The following is a 16,888-nucleotide window of genomic DNA, read 5'->3' as shown; positions in this document are numbered from 1 at the left end:
AGTATACAGAAAAGTTGAGGTGGAAAGAACAAAGTTACTGAATGTACATATACAAAATACACATACACAAGACTAATAAATCAGACAGCGTGTGAAAGAAATGAAGAGTTTAGGGCTTTTATCAACAGACCACCTTCCAAAAACGCAGGATTAGAGTATGTTAATAATGAAAAGATGGGCAAATTTGCTGACTCCTTCTGTAAGCCAGGACTGGATATTGTATTTTGATATCGTAAATTGGTAGGTCTGGGGAGGCTTAACGCCCCACCCCATGTAACCTCAACAATTAAGAAGCACAATGGTGAAATGCATATCGGAAGTTCCTTCGGAAGGAACAGCCAGGATACTGACCTACTGTGTCCTCTCTTACACCAGTTACAGCCAAGGTGCTGCAGAGAAAGTGAAACCATAGTGCAATTCTTAATATTCAACATTATTATATGACTCCCAAATCCAGGTACAATGACAAGAGCCTTTGGTTGATATCTGCATTCACAGCCAGTCCAGCATATAAATCAGTCAATAAATAATGCAGAATTCAGTAAATTTGCTAGCCAAACGTTTTCAGACAGAATATCCAAGGAAGCGTCATTCAAGATTTGTCTCAACATAACCACAAAACATCTTTAAGCCAAAAAAATAAAAAAAGTAAAATGAAAAGAAAAAAAAATTATTGAAGCAAGCTGTTATGACTACTTGCCAAAGACCAGTTCCCAATTTAGAAAGCCAAACACAGTGGTATGAACTAGCTCACCAGACTTTCCATGGCGCCTGATATCCATTACTAGGTTTCCAGTTTCCTGCGCTTTAGCCATGGTTTCCTCCCACTCTTTTGTGTCCTTATATGAAAACTTGGTGTTGTTGACAGCAATAATTTCATCATCTACCTGTAGCTGAGAAAATTCTGCTGGGCTACCTAAATAAAGCAAAATAAATTAAATCACTGATTTAAAAAAATCCATGTTCTACCAGGCATTGTTATTTAAATTAAGGCAAAAATGACTTCTTAATCATTTCTCCTATTTTTTCAGGTGGAGAAGAGTCACAAACTTTCTAAAAGTTATCAAATATTTGAGTAGCTACAACATTACAAAGCAACCAAAGGAGGCTTTTTTTTTTTTTAATTCTATAGCATGTATCTTCTGGGGGTGGGGGTACAGCTCAGTGGTAGTGTGTGTGTCTAGTATGCACAGGGTCCTGGGTTCAATCCCCAGTACCTCCATTAAAAATAAATAAGTAAATAAACCTAATTACCTCCCCCCCCCCACAAAAAAATCCATGTGTAGCATGTATCTTCCTTAACATTTAAAGGAGAAATGATAAACCCATGTGTTCACTAAAATTTCTTTATTAACCTCCTAAGAAGATAATTTAAAATTATTTTTAAGTTAAAGATGTGAAATATATATTGTACTTTAATTGAGCTTCCTAATCCAAATGCATTCGGAGAAGAAAACAGGGCCACTTAAAACAGCTTAAAACCACTACTTACCATTATCTAATTAAAGCAGTTCTGATATTTCAAAGGAATAACCAGAGTTAGAACGCATTTTTATAAAGTTAAAGTATGTAAATGAGGAACTCCTCATGAATACATTTTAATTTTAGGCCTTGTAATATTTTGCTAGGAGTTCCTGGGTTTGATCTGGTATAACCCTTGGTGAGGGAGAGGCGATAATTTTGTAAAAGTCCCAAAGCATCCTGAGGAGTCCACGGGCAATAGATATATTGGGATGCTCAGAAAACACTGATTATATATAGCACCTCTCTACCTACTACAGACACAGATGGTCAGGGAAAGTTCTTTCTGAATCTCCAGTTAAGTATTGTTTGTTAGTATTTCCAAATATTAAGTCTAAACTGTTGATAAATGAATTCTGCAAAAGTCACAAAATTAAGACTCTTCAAAACTGAAATTAATTAGGCAAGGAGAACAAACAGTATGTACTTTTAACCCCAACTACTAGTCTCTGGGAAGAGGATGCACTGCCCTGCTTTACTGCTGCGTTTTTCACGTGTTTTCTCCTCTATCAAACAGACGAATTCCTGCGGTTGTGGGGGTGGGGTGGGGTTGAACAGCACAGGACAACAAAGGGAAAGAAACTTCAGCAGAGCTGAATCTATGATTTACCTGCTTCGACTGATGCTACGAAGATCCCGGAATAAGCCCATTTTACTGTAAACCCAAAGTCAAGACTGTTCCCGGGCGTCTGGTTTATGCTGATTCTCATATCACTGAACTGATCCTGAAAACAAACATGAAACGGTGGGATCAAGTGTCCCTGGCACCCACGTGGAGGAAAGTCTATCCGTGAAAGGAGGGAGGCTGCATGCAAGGGGCACTTGAATTATTGCACGATAAACCAGAAGCTTTTCTTTTCCCCTTGGGTTTGGTAACACCTTTATTTATGTAAATATCACCGACTTTATTATTCTGCTGCTAAAATATGGGAAGCCTTCATATCCGTAGATATATTTCTTCACATTAACACTATACATCAGTTGGTTAATATTGATAAAGCTTAGACCTTTGCCCACCATACCACTGGGTCTAATTTACAGACCATTTGTTATTACCCAGGAATGAAGATGAGTGAGAAGATCTGTTGTATATATACACATGATAGAATATTATTCAGCCATGAGAAAAATGACATCCCGCCATTTGTGACAACATGGATAGACCTTGAGCACACTGTGCTAAGTGAGGTAAGTCAGACAGAGAAAAGACGAGTACTGTGTGATATCACTTAATGTGAAATCTTAAAGCCAAACTCATAAAACAGGGAGTACAGTGGTGGTTACCAGGGGATGGGGGTGAACGTATAGGAAAACATTGTTTAAGGATACAAACTTGCAGTGAATAGCAAATAAGCCCTAGGGATCCAATCAATGCACAGTCTTGTGAATATCAACAATGTCCTATTGTAATCAAACTTGCTGAGACTAGAAATTATTCCAACCACTAAAAAGAACAGATAATTACATAAAGTGAGAGACATTATCACTACAGTAGCAATATTACAATATAAATGTATCAAATTAACATTGTATATTTTAAATTTACATATTGTATCTCAAAAATATTTCAATTAAATGGCATTTTTGAAAATGCAAAAATCAGTTAAATCATGTATTTTTAAAATGCCACCGTACTTTTAAAAACTACCTCTAACGTTGAACTTATTTAGGTAAATAATTTTTGAGGGGTTCATGGACACAAAAGAGCTGATACTGCCCCTTTACGGGCATCTGAAATTCTGTCAAGGCATTTCTGCTTGCCCTGCTGCTGCATGAAGATTTAGTGGTCAAGGCAGAGCTGCTACATCTGCTGCAAAATGTTCAACTAGCTCATCCCTGAGGAACCACCAGTAAGATGCCAAGAACGCTCCAATCAAGACGCCACAAGCTCCTTGAAGTAACATCAGCCCACAAGCTCAAGAACAACAGCCTCCTGGACAGATGACAGCTACAACTCTATTTCCATCTCCATCACTGTATACAGCACACAGCAACAAATCCTCAGTTTCACGGACTACCTTAAGCTGTTTTCCCAAACAAGTGTCTCATGTTTTACAGTGCACGATGTGAAAAATTTAATTATCTTTCATTATTTACATTTTTTGTTTTGGGTAAACAGCAGACATAAATTTTAGCATGTGTTTCCTATATTAGTGTTTCTAGTTCTTTGATTCATAATTATCAGGAATTTAGACATAACTGTTGAAAAAGAAAAGTTCTTCCCATAGCCACTTGATTTTCTGGAAAAAAAAAAAAAGACCTACAATTTCTCCATTTTAATTCAGCAGTTAAACCCAAACCTAGGACTGACTGGGCAATTCATAAAGAGTTATACTTAAAGTTTTCCATCTCTAAAATAAATTTAAAATCCAAGTGACTATATGCTGAGAAAAACTGTGATATTACATAAGAGTTAGAAGGAAGACAAGGAAGGCACTGAGGACAGGATCAAGAATTGACTGTGTTATGTGGACACAGGCGGTAAGCGCTGTAACAACACTCACTCATTTATTCAACATACACCTATTGTGCATCTATTCTGAATAAAACACTTGGGAAAGAAGGATAAAAGAGGCCTGGTCCTTGCTCTCAAGCAATAATTATCAACTCTTCAAGAGTGGGTATGGAATTCTTTTAGGGAAAAAACATTTATAGCTAATAATATAGAAATGTTTTCATCAAAAAGCATGTAAAACTGTTTAAATATGGGAACCCAGAGACAAACAGTGAGAACACTCATCAATAATCAGCCTGATGCACACCAGTCTCTAGAACACAGTAAAATGCTATGAATAGAAAAAATTACAGGCTAGTTCTACTCCTTAACCAAAACCACCACACACTTAAATTAGAGATGACTCAATGAAAATAAGCAGTCATCTTCACCACTCTTACCCCACCCCACCCCCCAAAGAATTCTGACCTAAAGCCAACTAGAGTGCAGAATCAATTGCTATATAAGGGCACAGAGACAAATGATGGGGTAGATGCTCCCAGACATTAATTGAGGTTTTTTATCTTGAAGAATAAGAGACAGGATGGAGTTGTAATAAACAGTTCCAAACTACAATAAAGAATACTTTGTGGGAAACAGCCAGCGAACATTATCCTTTTCCACCAAACATAGGATAAACGCCAACGAGCCGAAGCCACGGATGCAGGAGTCTCACAATTGTATTAGACCAGAAGACCTGTCCTCCCAAGGGCTGCTCTCACCCTGGAGATAAATCTCTGCTGGGGCATAATAAAAGGGCAGAGACGCACCTCTCAGAAACAGTTAATCGAGGAGGTCAGCCTCTCAGTGGCTACAGCCTGGAAGTCTATGTGGGTCCTGGGGATGCACACAGGAAAGGAGAGCAACCGCGTGAGCAATTCTGCCAACAGCCAGGCAGCCTCAGGCAGGTCACTGAGTCTGGCAGAATCTTCCCTCACAATGACACTGACTTGAAAGCTTTCTGTTTTTCAAAAGCCTATTTTCAAATGAAAACCTTATAGTGACCATCTCCCTCCTACACCAACATACAGAAAGGATTCAAGTGGGTGCTGTAGCCTTAGGGAAAGCACCCCAGAGGCCCCTTTTAGATGGCTTCCCCCATGACAGCCCCTCAGGCGTCTCTGTGGAATCCAGGGTTCTTGGGCTAGTTTGTCCCTGAGACCATCTGCAGGTGAATGTGTCTATAATTACAGTCAAGCATAAACTATTCAATGATGACTTCACTTAGGATTTCTACTTCCTTATTTCCCTCTGCAAGACATATGCCATGTGAATATTCCACAAAGGATCCATGCTTCAGAAGACAATATTGTGGGAACTTCCCTTTGAACTAGATGGAACCAAGAACATAAATTATGCGGGGATATCTAGAGTCTTGATGACTGACAAAGAACGTCTCAAGTGGTTTCAGTTGTCCACACTGGGAAAGATAAAATATAGTTACCAGCACATCAGCATCAAAAGTAAAAATAACTTCCCTCCAACTGGACACAATTTTGAACAGAAGTGTACACTTCAAGCTGAGGTTTTTAAACAAAAACGTGGTAACTGGGTACAGCAATGAGAAGATTTATTTTTGTGAGATCTGGGGAATTAAGATTCTCACGTCCCCACAGATGGGAACGAAGAACAGGCTTAGCCTGGTGTGCTAACCAGTCAGATGTCGATTCTCCTCCGATGTTTTCCCCTACTTAAGCCTACTTATCTTGATCAAATCAAGTAAAGAAAAGTCGATGCAGGCTGTAAAGTCATAAATATCAGAGGAACTATACAACTTTTGACTTTTGCACACTGGTTCTTAGTGTCTTTTTTTAAGGGTCTTAGTGGGATGAGAAGAAAGCGAGCAGCCCTCAGATCACTCCTTTACCGAAGACACTTCTACACCCGCCCTCCCCGCTTCACCATCACGCATCCCAAGGAAGCAGGTGGTGTTTTCAGCTCTGTCACTTGATTCAACCCATTCCCAAGCTTCTCTCTTACCTTCCAAATCCACTGTTGGTCTTCATCCCATCAGGCACTACCAACTGTTCTTGCTTCTTAGACAGTCTTCTAAGTCACCCCTCATTCCACTTTCTCTTGCCTTTTCCCCCCATCTCGCAGGCCACATCTCAGTTTCAGTAGTGTGTTCTTCTTTCTATTTCCTTTTTGTTGTTGTTCCTCCTTCTGGACTACACCCCACCTTCTGGACTACATGCTTTCCTAAGTAAACCCCATGCACTGTCTTCGACTACTATCTAAGCCCAACATATTCAAAACTGAATTTGGTATTTACCTCCCCAAACCTGCTCTTCCACCGCTTGCTTTTCATATATTGGTTCATCATATCGCTACCTAACCAGATGCCCAAGTTAGAAACATCAGGTTCTTTCTGGGTCTCTTCCTCCTTCCCTCCACTAACTGCTCCCCAACCCACCTCCACACAATGGTCCCCCATGCACCACACACATGCACTTAATAAAGTGCTGGCAAGTCCACAATCCATAAATCCGTCTTGAGCCATTCCACCCTTCCATCCTTCTTCAGGTTCTCACCTTCATTCTGGTCCTGGTTTCCCCTGTAAATTGCTGCGGGGCACCTCCTAATTGGCCCTCCCACCTCCAGCCCTTCCTTCCCTCCAGCTTCTTTCTACACAGCTGCCAGAACTTTAGTTACAGAAAATGCCGAATCTAATAATTACACCCAGTTTTTAAATTGATGGTAGTGACTTATTGCCTACTGGGTAGATTTCAAAGTCTACATTTCACAATTAGATTCAGTTCTGGTACGTTTCAATAAATAGCTACCTTTCCTCAAATTAATTTTAAGAGTGATTTTCCCTTTATGAACCAGAAGATATTTCAGTCCAAATTGGCTCCAAAATTCTAGAGACATGGCAAAGTTAAAATAAGTCAACATTTGGTGTTTTAACTTGATATAAGGCAGTTCTCAAATTTAAGCATCTTATATTTTAAAAAAAATAGGGTCAGAGAAATTTCAACTGTGACCTAAGCATTTAACTAGCTAGGGGCATATTGCATAACTTTCAAATCTCCAGTACTTCCCTGGTAAATGGGAGGAAAATACCACCCACCTTGCTAGGGTATTGAGAGGATTAAATGAAACATTTAAAAGGTGCCAAAGCACATGGTTGATGCCCAGTATTCATCTTCTTTTTCCCATGGAAACATTATACATGGTAATATATGCTGGGTTAGCAATTTCCACATCAACTACAGAAAAGCCTGTTAAACGTTCACACACTTAGCTCTAAAGCCAGCAGAACCTGGTCAGCGTTCAACAAACACTTCAGATCCAGGCACAGCACTAAAAGTCAGCACGACAGTCTTGCTCGCGACCTTTGGAGAGAGAAGGTCTAGCGATGGTGACACGCAGGTGAAGTGCACAGGGGGAAGCTGTGACAAGGCAGACCCTGGGCACTACTGAAAGGGGCACCATCAGAGGCTTGGGCACCAGGATGTGGACCTGTAACAAGCTTCCTTCCTTCCACCTGTCATCCTACTTCTGGCACGGCTTTAAAAATCTGGGTCAAAGGTCCTGAAATGTGGACTGGGATGAGATTTGAAAGCAGAGGGTTCTGACAAGGCAGAAAACAAAAATCTGTAGGCAAGATCAATTTGGAGGAATAAAACACATCTGCGAGGCAGCTGGAGAAGGATGGAGGACTCTGGGAGCCACACTGTCCCCTCCTGCTCAGGGTCACCCCCAGGACTGCCCTGGATTGGCAAAGCAGTCAGGGAAAGAAGCAATACCATGACAGAAGTATGGGAGAAAAGGGACTGGAGAGAAAACTGAAGATCAGTAATGCGGATGGGAAAGAAATTCCTGGGCAGGTTTTAAATGAGGTCATTTAAGTTCTTCCTTCATTCAGTCTTCGCTCCTTTACGTCATGAACTCCCTTATTACCAGGACTGTGTGATAGGCTCCCAGCCATCTCTGTCCCCAGGTTTTACTTCTTAAAAATAATTCTATATAACATCAGAGTGCTTACATTCCCAAAACCCCCCTTAATCTTAAAATTCCCACACTAAAGATCCTAAATTACCTGATGAATAAAGTTCATACTTGAGTCTAGTCATCAGGGCCCTGAATGTAATTCAAGCCAGGTAACACCTGAGTGCTAACTATGGTAAAGGCTATGGAGGGTATAAATACCAGTGAATGAGAAATGAATCTATGGAACAAGGAAGAATTCAGTGAATGAAACTCCTGTTCAGGGTGAAAAGTTCAGTTCCGACAAGGGGGAGGAGATGTCCTGACTCACAAACGAAGTGACTCTCCTGGGCTTTGAAAGAACAGGAAGAGTTCAAAATACAGAGATGGGTGAAATGAACATTTTTAAATACAGTAACAAATGAGAACAAATATGTATCTGATGTGCTCGGGAAAGTATATGGTATGTTCCAGAAGAAGCAAGCGGTCCCCTGTGGCTAGATGTCACCTGCTTCCTTCTCTTTCTCACAACACAGAGCCGTGTGGGGAACCTTGAGTCAGACTGCCTGAGTTCAAATCCTGACTCTACCACTCAGTACACCCTGTGTGGCCTTGGACAAGTAACACGACCACGCCATGTCTTAGTTTTCACGGCCACCAAACAGCGATTAGAGGGTCACTGTGAGGATTAACTAAGGTAATGCCCTGCACAGCCTGGCTCAGTAAACATTAGCTGTTACAGCACTACAAAGGGAGTCTGGGACCAGTCAGCAGGGGCCTCAGTGTCCCCCCGAGTGCTTTGAACTTCAGTGAACAGACCACAGCGTGCCCAGAGGGCTTTGAAGCAGAGAAATTACCGAGTACAGCCTGGCACCATGCAAATTAATCTGGTGCCAGCCTTGTGTAGAAGGCATAGAGACATGTGACTATTTACAAAGTGTTTGCATGGATGGAGAAAGGGACGGAATTAGGGTAGCAGAAGTGGGGGCAGAAAAGGGTAACATTAAGGGAGGCTGCAGGAAGGAACGAAGAGACATTCCAGCGAACATTGAGAGGTAAGAAAGACGGCCTGAAGGACAGTCTTTTACAGTTTCCGGGACATCCACCTGCAGCTAGTGTAACACTGTAAACCAACTGTGCTTCATCTAGACTTCCAGCCCCACACTATTTCATTTTTCTGTTCTCTGAACTCCTAGAATCAGATAGTTTGGAGGAATGTTGCATATGCCTTTGACATATTGGTTCACAGCCCTTTTCCCAAGTCAACAAGCTCCTTCCAGGGACCAGAGCAGGGCAACGTCACATAAGCTACTTTCCTCAGAGGACAGAAGTGGACACGCCAAGCATCTCAGGGGCAGGCAAGTCACCAGAGGATAAATACATTTGTTCAAGAATTCTGGTTGCTCTACTTACTAGATTAAGGCTAATTTTGCTTGGTAGCATTCCATTTCAAGTTGGGTGACTAAAGAGCTAAATCTGTTAAGGATGAAACCTGAAACCAGGCCGCGTTAACGCAGGTTCCCCTGAACTGCTCTCACCTGGAACAAACCCACACCCACACTTAGCTTCTTCCTCTTAATCCCACGGATGCAGTTAGTCAACTGCCACCCTGAGGGAGTTTCCACCACCTCGCACAATACATTAATTGGCTGTTTTGTGGGATTTGCTATTTGAAAAGGTGAAGGCAAAAAGGCACATCCATAAAACAAAAGACACCTTGCTTCCCTTTTTATTATTCATCCGCTGTTACCTTATGTTCCCCAAGTCTAAAATAGGCTATTGTTCTCATCCACTGAGACTTACGATGCTAATTACATGTTTTCCAATTCTTTAAAATTGAAGTTAGAAAAATAACTTACAAAATAATGATTTTAGCAATCTGATGAAATTGGTTTTAGATGTTTGTAAATATGCATGGGAAAACTGGAAGAAATATACCTACATGTGAAAGGATATCTCTAAATGATGGGGTTACCAAGTCATTTTTGTTATGTATATGTTCCTGCATTTCCAGATTTTCCCAAGCACAGAGTACTGTATAGCCATGAAGGAAAAAAGCTTACTCTAACTTGTTAAGCTTTCCTGTACTAACAAAAACTAATGATACTAAAATCTGCTATATCATATTTCACAGAAAGGTATTTCATTAATATAACTGAGGCCAGGTTACATGCTTGATGTTGTGCCCTGGGGGGGAAAAACACCCTAGAAAGGCAGCAGAGAACGCTAGACTACGCCACAGAACCACAGAAGCATCTCCATGCTCAAGGGTCCCAATAACTATCAAATTGTTTAATGAAGTTTTTTTTTTCCGAAAGAGAAAAGCTTTCTTTCTGTTCTGTAGACAACCAACGACGTTTTAGCCTACACGTAAAACATACCATAAAAACATTCATTTTCTAATGATTCTCTGAAAGTCAGCTATGGGATTCTTAAGTAGGAAAACTACAAGTACCCTGAGTCATTTTTCACCTGATGGTATATTTTGTTTGGACTCCAAATGTTAAGTAATGCAACTGTCATACTGTCACTAAGCCTCAATATCCCCCCTACACAATTCTGAGCTTTCCAAAGTATAAACTCGTATTTAAAGTCACGAGGAGGTTCATATGGTAACCTAGAAATGCCACATGCCTAGAGGCCAGTACCTCGCATGTGCACCACGTTCTCCTTGGGGTCAGTTCACTTCCCTGAGAAGGAGCTTTTATTACCCATCTGTCTACTAGATCTGCATCGAAAACCTCCCAAGTGAGCCCTGCACCTGCACCCGGACCGCTAAGCACTCGCAGTGCAAGGCAACAGCTGCTGAAATGGGGCATAGAGGGAAAATCCATCTGAGCCCCAAGGAGACGGGTCCAAAAAAGTCTCCATCCGCCCATATCACAAAGGTAATCTGGACCCATAGACTCAGAGTTGCAAGAGACCTACTTCCTCCAAGATCGGTTAAAAAATAAACTACAGTATCATTTTCTACATTATCAGCCCAGACTGTAATACGTGGAGGTGAGAAACGTGGCTTCCAGATTTAAATATTTATGTTTCTGAGCAGAGGTTGATAAAAAGCCTTCCCAAACTCACCTGTGGTCTTGAGACCTCTGACAGTGGGGAGCTTCTCCCTTCTCCAAGCTCAGACATTAAATCAGGACTGGATGTTGAAGATAATGTGTCTTTAGAAGCAGCAGCGTGGTCCTGGGAAGGAGATGAGACGGGGGGTGTAGGAGAGGGCAACCTCATCACACCTTCTCGGGAGGCTGCTGCCTGTCCTTCGCTGGATGAGCTGGGCGCCAGCTGGCTTTTGTCCGGTTTTTGCAGAGAGGTGCTAACCAAATTGCTTTGGGTTCTCTTAACGCCTTCTACGTCTCCATTATACTTCCAACCATCATCCATCTAAACAGGAAACATCACTTTAAACTTGGTATTCTGTTAGATCTCTGTTTTAAAAGTGTGTGCATTCAATTAATATTTTAAAGTTATGAAAGGAACATATACCTCGCACAGCAAAGTGACCATGACTAAAAGCCTGGAGCACGTTCTTACTAACAGATGTGCACGTAGGTAGTGGGAGGGTTCGTCATTTTTACAAAAGTGTTTATGTTATAAAAGGACCTACTTATTGACCTTTGCTTGTTTACATCACTCCTGGCCAACAGACAGAAATCTAAACTAGTTCAATTGTTGAATACTTCACAGTATGTATAGCTATAATTTATTCATTTGATATGCATTCAGTGTTGCTTAAAATTTTCTGAAAATAATTCACATATCTTTATAACCAGAATGTTCTTTTTTAGAGCACAGATTCCCAAAAGTAGACTTGCTGGACCAAGGAATATTTTATATATGCAATATAAAATATGTTTATATATACATTTATATATCTTTTTCTGAATGTAGCAACGCACCCCCAAAGTAACGTATAAGAATGTCTATTTCTCTGCATCCTTGCCAACACTAGACGTTTTGGAAGGTTTTAAATCTTCGTCAATCAGATGGAGGAAAAGCTGTCCACCTCCTTCTTGCTCTAATAAGACTGAATATGCTTCTACAGTGCTTTATGTTACCAACCATTAAAACTTCCTCTCCCTTGAACTGGCTATTCATTTCTATATCCATTTTTCTACTATATATTTTTTCCTTATCCATTGCAGGAGCATTTTAAGTCTTAGGGATATTAACCCTATATATAAAATACATTTTACTGATATTTTTCTGAGCCTATATAAATTGTCTTTTGACTAGTTAATGGTGTCTACTGTATAAATTTGATTTTTATGTTGTCAAATATGTCTATATTTACTTAATATAATGGTCAGGGTTTTTTTCTGGCTACTTTAAGTGGGCTTCCTTCACCTTGAATTTTTTGTAATAGAATTTTTCTTGTTTTAGAGTTTCAGGATTCCACCCTGGCAGAAGTAGAAGGAATTTGAACACTGATGTTCTCAGACTGTACTGCTTCCTTTCACATAGTTCAAATTAATACACTCACTTTCAGGTGTGTGGTACTGCTTCATTCTCAGGGCAAGTGATTTCATATTCCATATTCTTTAAAATATGTATTTTTGAACCATAAGATACATTTTAATAACTACAAAGATATCAAGTTCTACTGAAGTGGGAAATCAGGAAAAATAGAAATTTGTACACAATCACCTGAAAATATTTAGGTTAAGCCACATGAAGTTGCTGTTAGCAGGTCAAAAAGAACTGACTACTGGCAACTTCATACTGTGCAACCTAATAATTTACAAAAGATATATCTGAGAAAATATGACACTAAAGAATAAATGCTCTGCCTTAGAATGGGTTTTTCTTTTTAAATGTATTGGCTCTACTTTCATTGAATTAAAGTTTAATCAATTCTGCATCATTGCTATATTTTAAGCATTAAATATCTACTGAATCTACACTGGCTAAAATAAAACTGCTTTATATATAAATTAGGTACATTTTACACATCAAGCATTAGCACTCAAACCTCTGCACAAGTTCACCAGTATTCTGCTCTGCAGAACAGGCTAAGTGAACTGGGAGCACATTTACCGTGTAGGATCTCGGGAGTGATGAGATTCCCCTTGACTGAGAGCCAAAAGGTCTCGGTGTGACCACAGATGTTAACCTGGCCGTATCAGATCTCTGGTAACTTCTGGGGAGAGAAGCTGAAACTCGATTCGACTCCACTTGTATATTCAGTGAATGCTGAGAAGACAAAGAGGCTGGGTGGTGTTCCTCCCGGAGGCTTTTAGAAGGAAGCTGAATTTCAGCTGTTACAGCATCCTCCCTTTTGGCAAAAGTTGTAGAATCTTGTTTAGGAATTTCTGCAGGACAAGTTGTCCCCTTCTCTTCTACCTTCTCACTCTGGTAACTTGCTTCTGACATAGTCAGTGTAGGGGGAAGCTTTTCTTCAGTGAATACGTCATCAGAAGAATACAATCTCCTCCTTGATGTAGCTGTAGGCATCTGACTTTGGTACTCCCTTAGCAGAAAGAAACACCACAACCACAAAGTTATGCATTTGACACACAGAGATGGAGAGACAGATGTTACTTTGGTCATTAACATAAAAAAGTGGATGGGAATGAAAAGACTGCCGACTTCATATAATAATACAATATTAACAGAAAATGAAAATAAGTACATGCAAATTTTTAATGCTACAGAAAAAAGATTAAGAGCTTGACTTTTTTTTCTTAAAGAGGCTAAAAAAATACCCCTGAAGTATTTGACATTGTAAAGAGATTTTTGAGATTTGCAGATACTAACTAACTAATATATATAAAATAGGTAAACAAGTTCATGCCGTGTAGTGTGGGGAACTATATTCAATATCTTGTAGTAACTTACGGTGAAAACGAATATATGCATGTTCATGTATGACCGAGGCATTATGCTGTACACCAGAAACTGATGCAGTAGTGTAAACTGACTATACTTCAATACAAAATATATATACAGGAAAAAAAAGAAAATTTTAAGAAAGGATTATTTAAAGTTTCACCCACAAGTTTATAATTCCTCCAAAATTAATGTTCTATAAAGATAACTGACAATTAACTTGAACCCTCCAAATATATGGATTTCTTAACAGTGTTTAGAGTTTTCCTGGATACAATTTATAATAAAAGTTTAGTAAAAACAGAAGACCACACAAGACTCAGACTTCCATTAAGATCAAGTTAGTGTATGATTTCATATAGCTTGGTAGAATTTGCATGGGCAATTATTGCAGATTAAAAGTCATCATTTCTATAAATTATAGAGAGGCTGACAAAACAGTCTCGGGGCTACCATTTAGTAAGGAGTACCTCTCAAGCCAACTCTGCTGCACTTAAGTGAATGAAACTGTGTTTACCATTGGCATCTAGGGCACAAAGGAGCTTTGTTTAATTTCACCTACCAGCACATTTCCTTTTTGACAGTATTCTTAAAGCATATTTGCCTTCTCCCTGACCTGTAAACGTCTCAAGGTTTCACACAGTAACTGCTCTACAGGCAAGTTTAAATTGGACCTTTATCTTGTTATGTTGCAATGCAAAAAATAAACCCTCATACTGATGTTTATATAGTCTTCCTTTAAAAATACAATGTTAATTGCACCACTAAAACACAAAAAAGAACTTTGCTATATTTTTCACAATTTATTTAGGAGTGGGAGCTGGTTTTATTTGACCATTCTATTTCTCAACTTACTTTAAAAGGAGAAAAAGTTGTTTATTTTCTGCAAATATAGCCAACATCACCCAATTCTGCACATGAATATACAATGTAAAATGAGGAAATAATGTACACCAATTTTAAGCACTCATTCCTTCTGTTAACTTAAGTCACTATTTATTACAGCAATACTTAGCCTTTTCACTACAGAGTAAAATGCTTGAAGTTTCATGCATTTCTGATGACAGTTTAAAATCGGTGCACATGTATATCTCACTACACTTACACAAAATATCTATTTCTAACACTCGTATCTCTGATCCTGAGATGCATTCAGCCTCATTACCTGTCCTGCAGCATTTCGTTAAATGTCTTAGATTTTCTCTCAGACTTCTCAAGCGCCAGCTTCTCAATCTCTTCCCTCTCTTCTTTTTTCTTCTGCAGATCTGAAGTGTAGCTTTTTCGACGATCTTTCCATTTTGCAAGGTCCTAACAGAAGCAAATCACATCAACACAGGCACACCTGAATTTCTACACACCCTTCCCGGCAGTGAGAGCCCGCCAGAGGATCCCATTACATCGCTGAAACCATGCACTCCAACTTGATGCCAAGGTGCCCTAATTTTGCTTTTTATAGCCAGCGTCTCTGTACCAAGCCTTTATCTCCTGCGTCTGTCTAGAAACCCTGACCTAATAAGATAGATCCCATTTTTGTCTTCCCAGAAAGTGCCTGCCTCCTTGCCCATTTCACAAAGGGTGCTAAACGCTTGTAATTAGATGCCAGCTCAGAAAGATCAGGAACTGTTTCAAATTCATTTCCATCTCACTCTAATCATCTGGCTCTTATGTGACATGATGTTTCACCAGTCAAACTGGAACAGAAACATGACTGTAAAATGGCTAAGCATAGAAGCACACCCGGTCTTTTGTTTAACAAATACTGAGTTCAAGCCCTGCTTTGAGGAAAGGGGCCCATAAACACACAGATGAATAAGAGGTGCTTCCCCTCAAGGAGCTCTCAGTACAGAGCGGAAAGACAGACGTGTAGTTAAAAGCGCAAAAATGAGTGTTGTAGGATTGCATGAGAGAGTGGGGGTCCAAAAGAGAAAGTAGTCAACTTCATGTTAGGCAGGGGAGGGCCAGGTTTGGAAAGGCTCAAATGGGGGAGCCAGACTCAATGTGTGGTTTCAAAATGGGTCACCTCCACATAAGGACAGGGCAATGAGGAAGATCACACAGGAATCAAGTGGACATCTGCTTCCCATATCCCCAGGAACTTGAGTCTCACCAAGCTGGGTGACCCCGGGACAACGAACCTAACTCACCTTCAAAATTAGCCCTAAGAGCTTAAGCTCGTTCTGACACCCAAGGGGTTGAGACAGTCTGGATGGTACCAACTGTTCCTATGTCACCAAAACGAAGAAATAGCATGCCAAGAACTGCTAGGGGCACCCCAGCCCAAACAGAAGCCTAAGCAAGATCTCAAACTAAAGGGGCACCTCACCCCTGGGGCACATAAATTAGGCTTGATTTCTACTTTGGGGGAACAGACAGGACCATTCCTGCTTTAAAGAACAGCCTGAAACCAACATGAACTATTTCCAGAAAGAACAAATCAGTGCACATTTTAGTCCTATAGGAGAACCACTGTGAAGTTTCATCTGACTTAACCTAATGGATAATCCCCTAATACCTCTTCTTTTCATACCTAGTCACCATGTATTTTGGCAAACTGACTTTGAATTTTTGTTTTTTGACAATCAAATTGAGCTTCCAAGTAAAAGAGACACTCGAATTTAGAAACACAGCCAAGGCAGAGGGTTCATCTTCATTTCTTAGTCTTTAATTCCTCTGAAAATTAAGATTTACTTGTTTTGTTCAAGATTCCACTCAACTTTCTTACCATCAAGTTGTCCTCAGAATTCTTTGGGTCTGCTCTGTATAGCTTACCTATTGTATTTCCTTACACTTCTTTGTAAACAACTGCAATTATAACAACTAACCCCTTTTTTCAAAAAAGATAGCGCTTCCTTCCACCAGGGACAAAACTAAAGATTAAGTCTTTATCCAAATAGACATCTAGATACATGTCAGCTCTGTGAAAACACCTAATTTTGATTCACATGAGATAATTGCTTTTTCAACCAAAATATTACTGAGTTATAGTTCATATTTCTCCCCAAGCCTCCTCTATTAACTCTAAAAACCCTTTCATCTCTCCCCGCTGTTGCCTAGAGTCTGTGCTGGACCCCGTCTGCCCTAAACCTTGAGCAAAGTCTCCCTTTTCACAAG

General features: G+C 40.0%; 1 protein-coding gene across 7 annotated transcripts in view; it reads right to left on the bottom strand.

Annotated features, from left to right (window-relative positions):
- Positions 1-16,888, bottom strand: part of LMO7 (LIM domain 7) — a 182,569-nt gene that overhangs the window by 21,469 nt on the left and 144,212 nt on the right. For all 7 annotated transcript variants that reach the window (XM_072976365.1, XM_072976364.1, XM_015244437.3 and 4 more), the window contains 5 exons: positions 14,943-15,085; positions 12,986-13,418; positions 11,024-11,332; positions 2,132-2,246; positions 755-916 (listed from right to left, as the gene is read on the bottom strand). In XM_072976365.1, the coding sequence (XP_072832466.1) occupies positions 755-916; positions 2,132-2,246; positions 11,024-11,332; positions 12,986-13,418; positions 14,943-15,085 (1,162 nt within the window). The remainder of the gene's footprint in view (positions 1-754; positions 917-2,131; positions 2,247-11,023; positions 11,333-12,985; positions 13,419-14,942; positions 15,086-16,888) is intronic.

Source organism: Vicugna pacos, chromosome 14 (genome assembly GCF_048564905.1).
Source record: "Vicugna pacos chromosome 14, VicPac4, whole genome shotgun sequence".
Lineage (NCBI taxonomy): Eukaryota > Metazoa > Chordata > Mammalia > Artiodactyla > Camelidae > Vicugna > Vicugna pacos.
The sequence above is the reverse complement of the archived record's forward strand: the minus strand, read 5'-3'. Positions and strand labels throughout refer to the sequence as shown.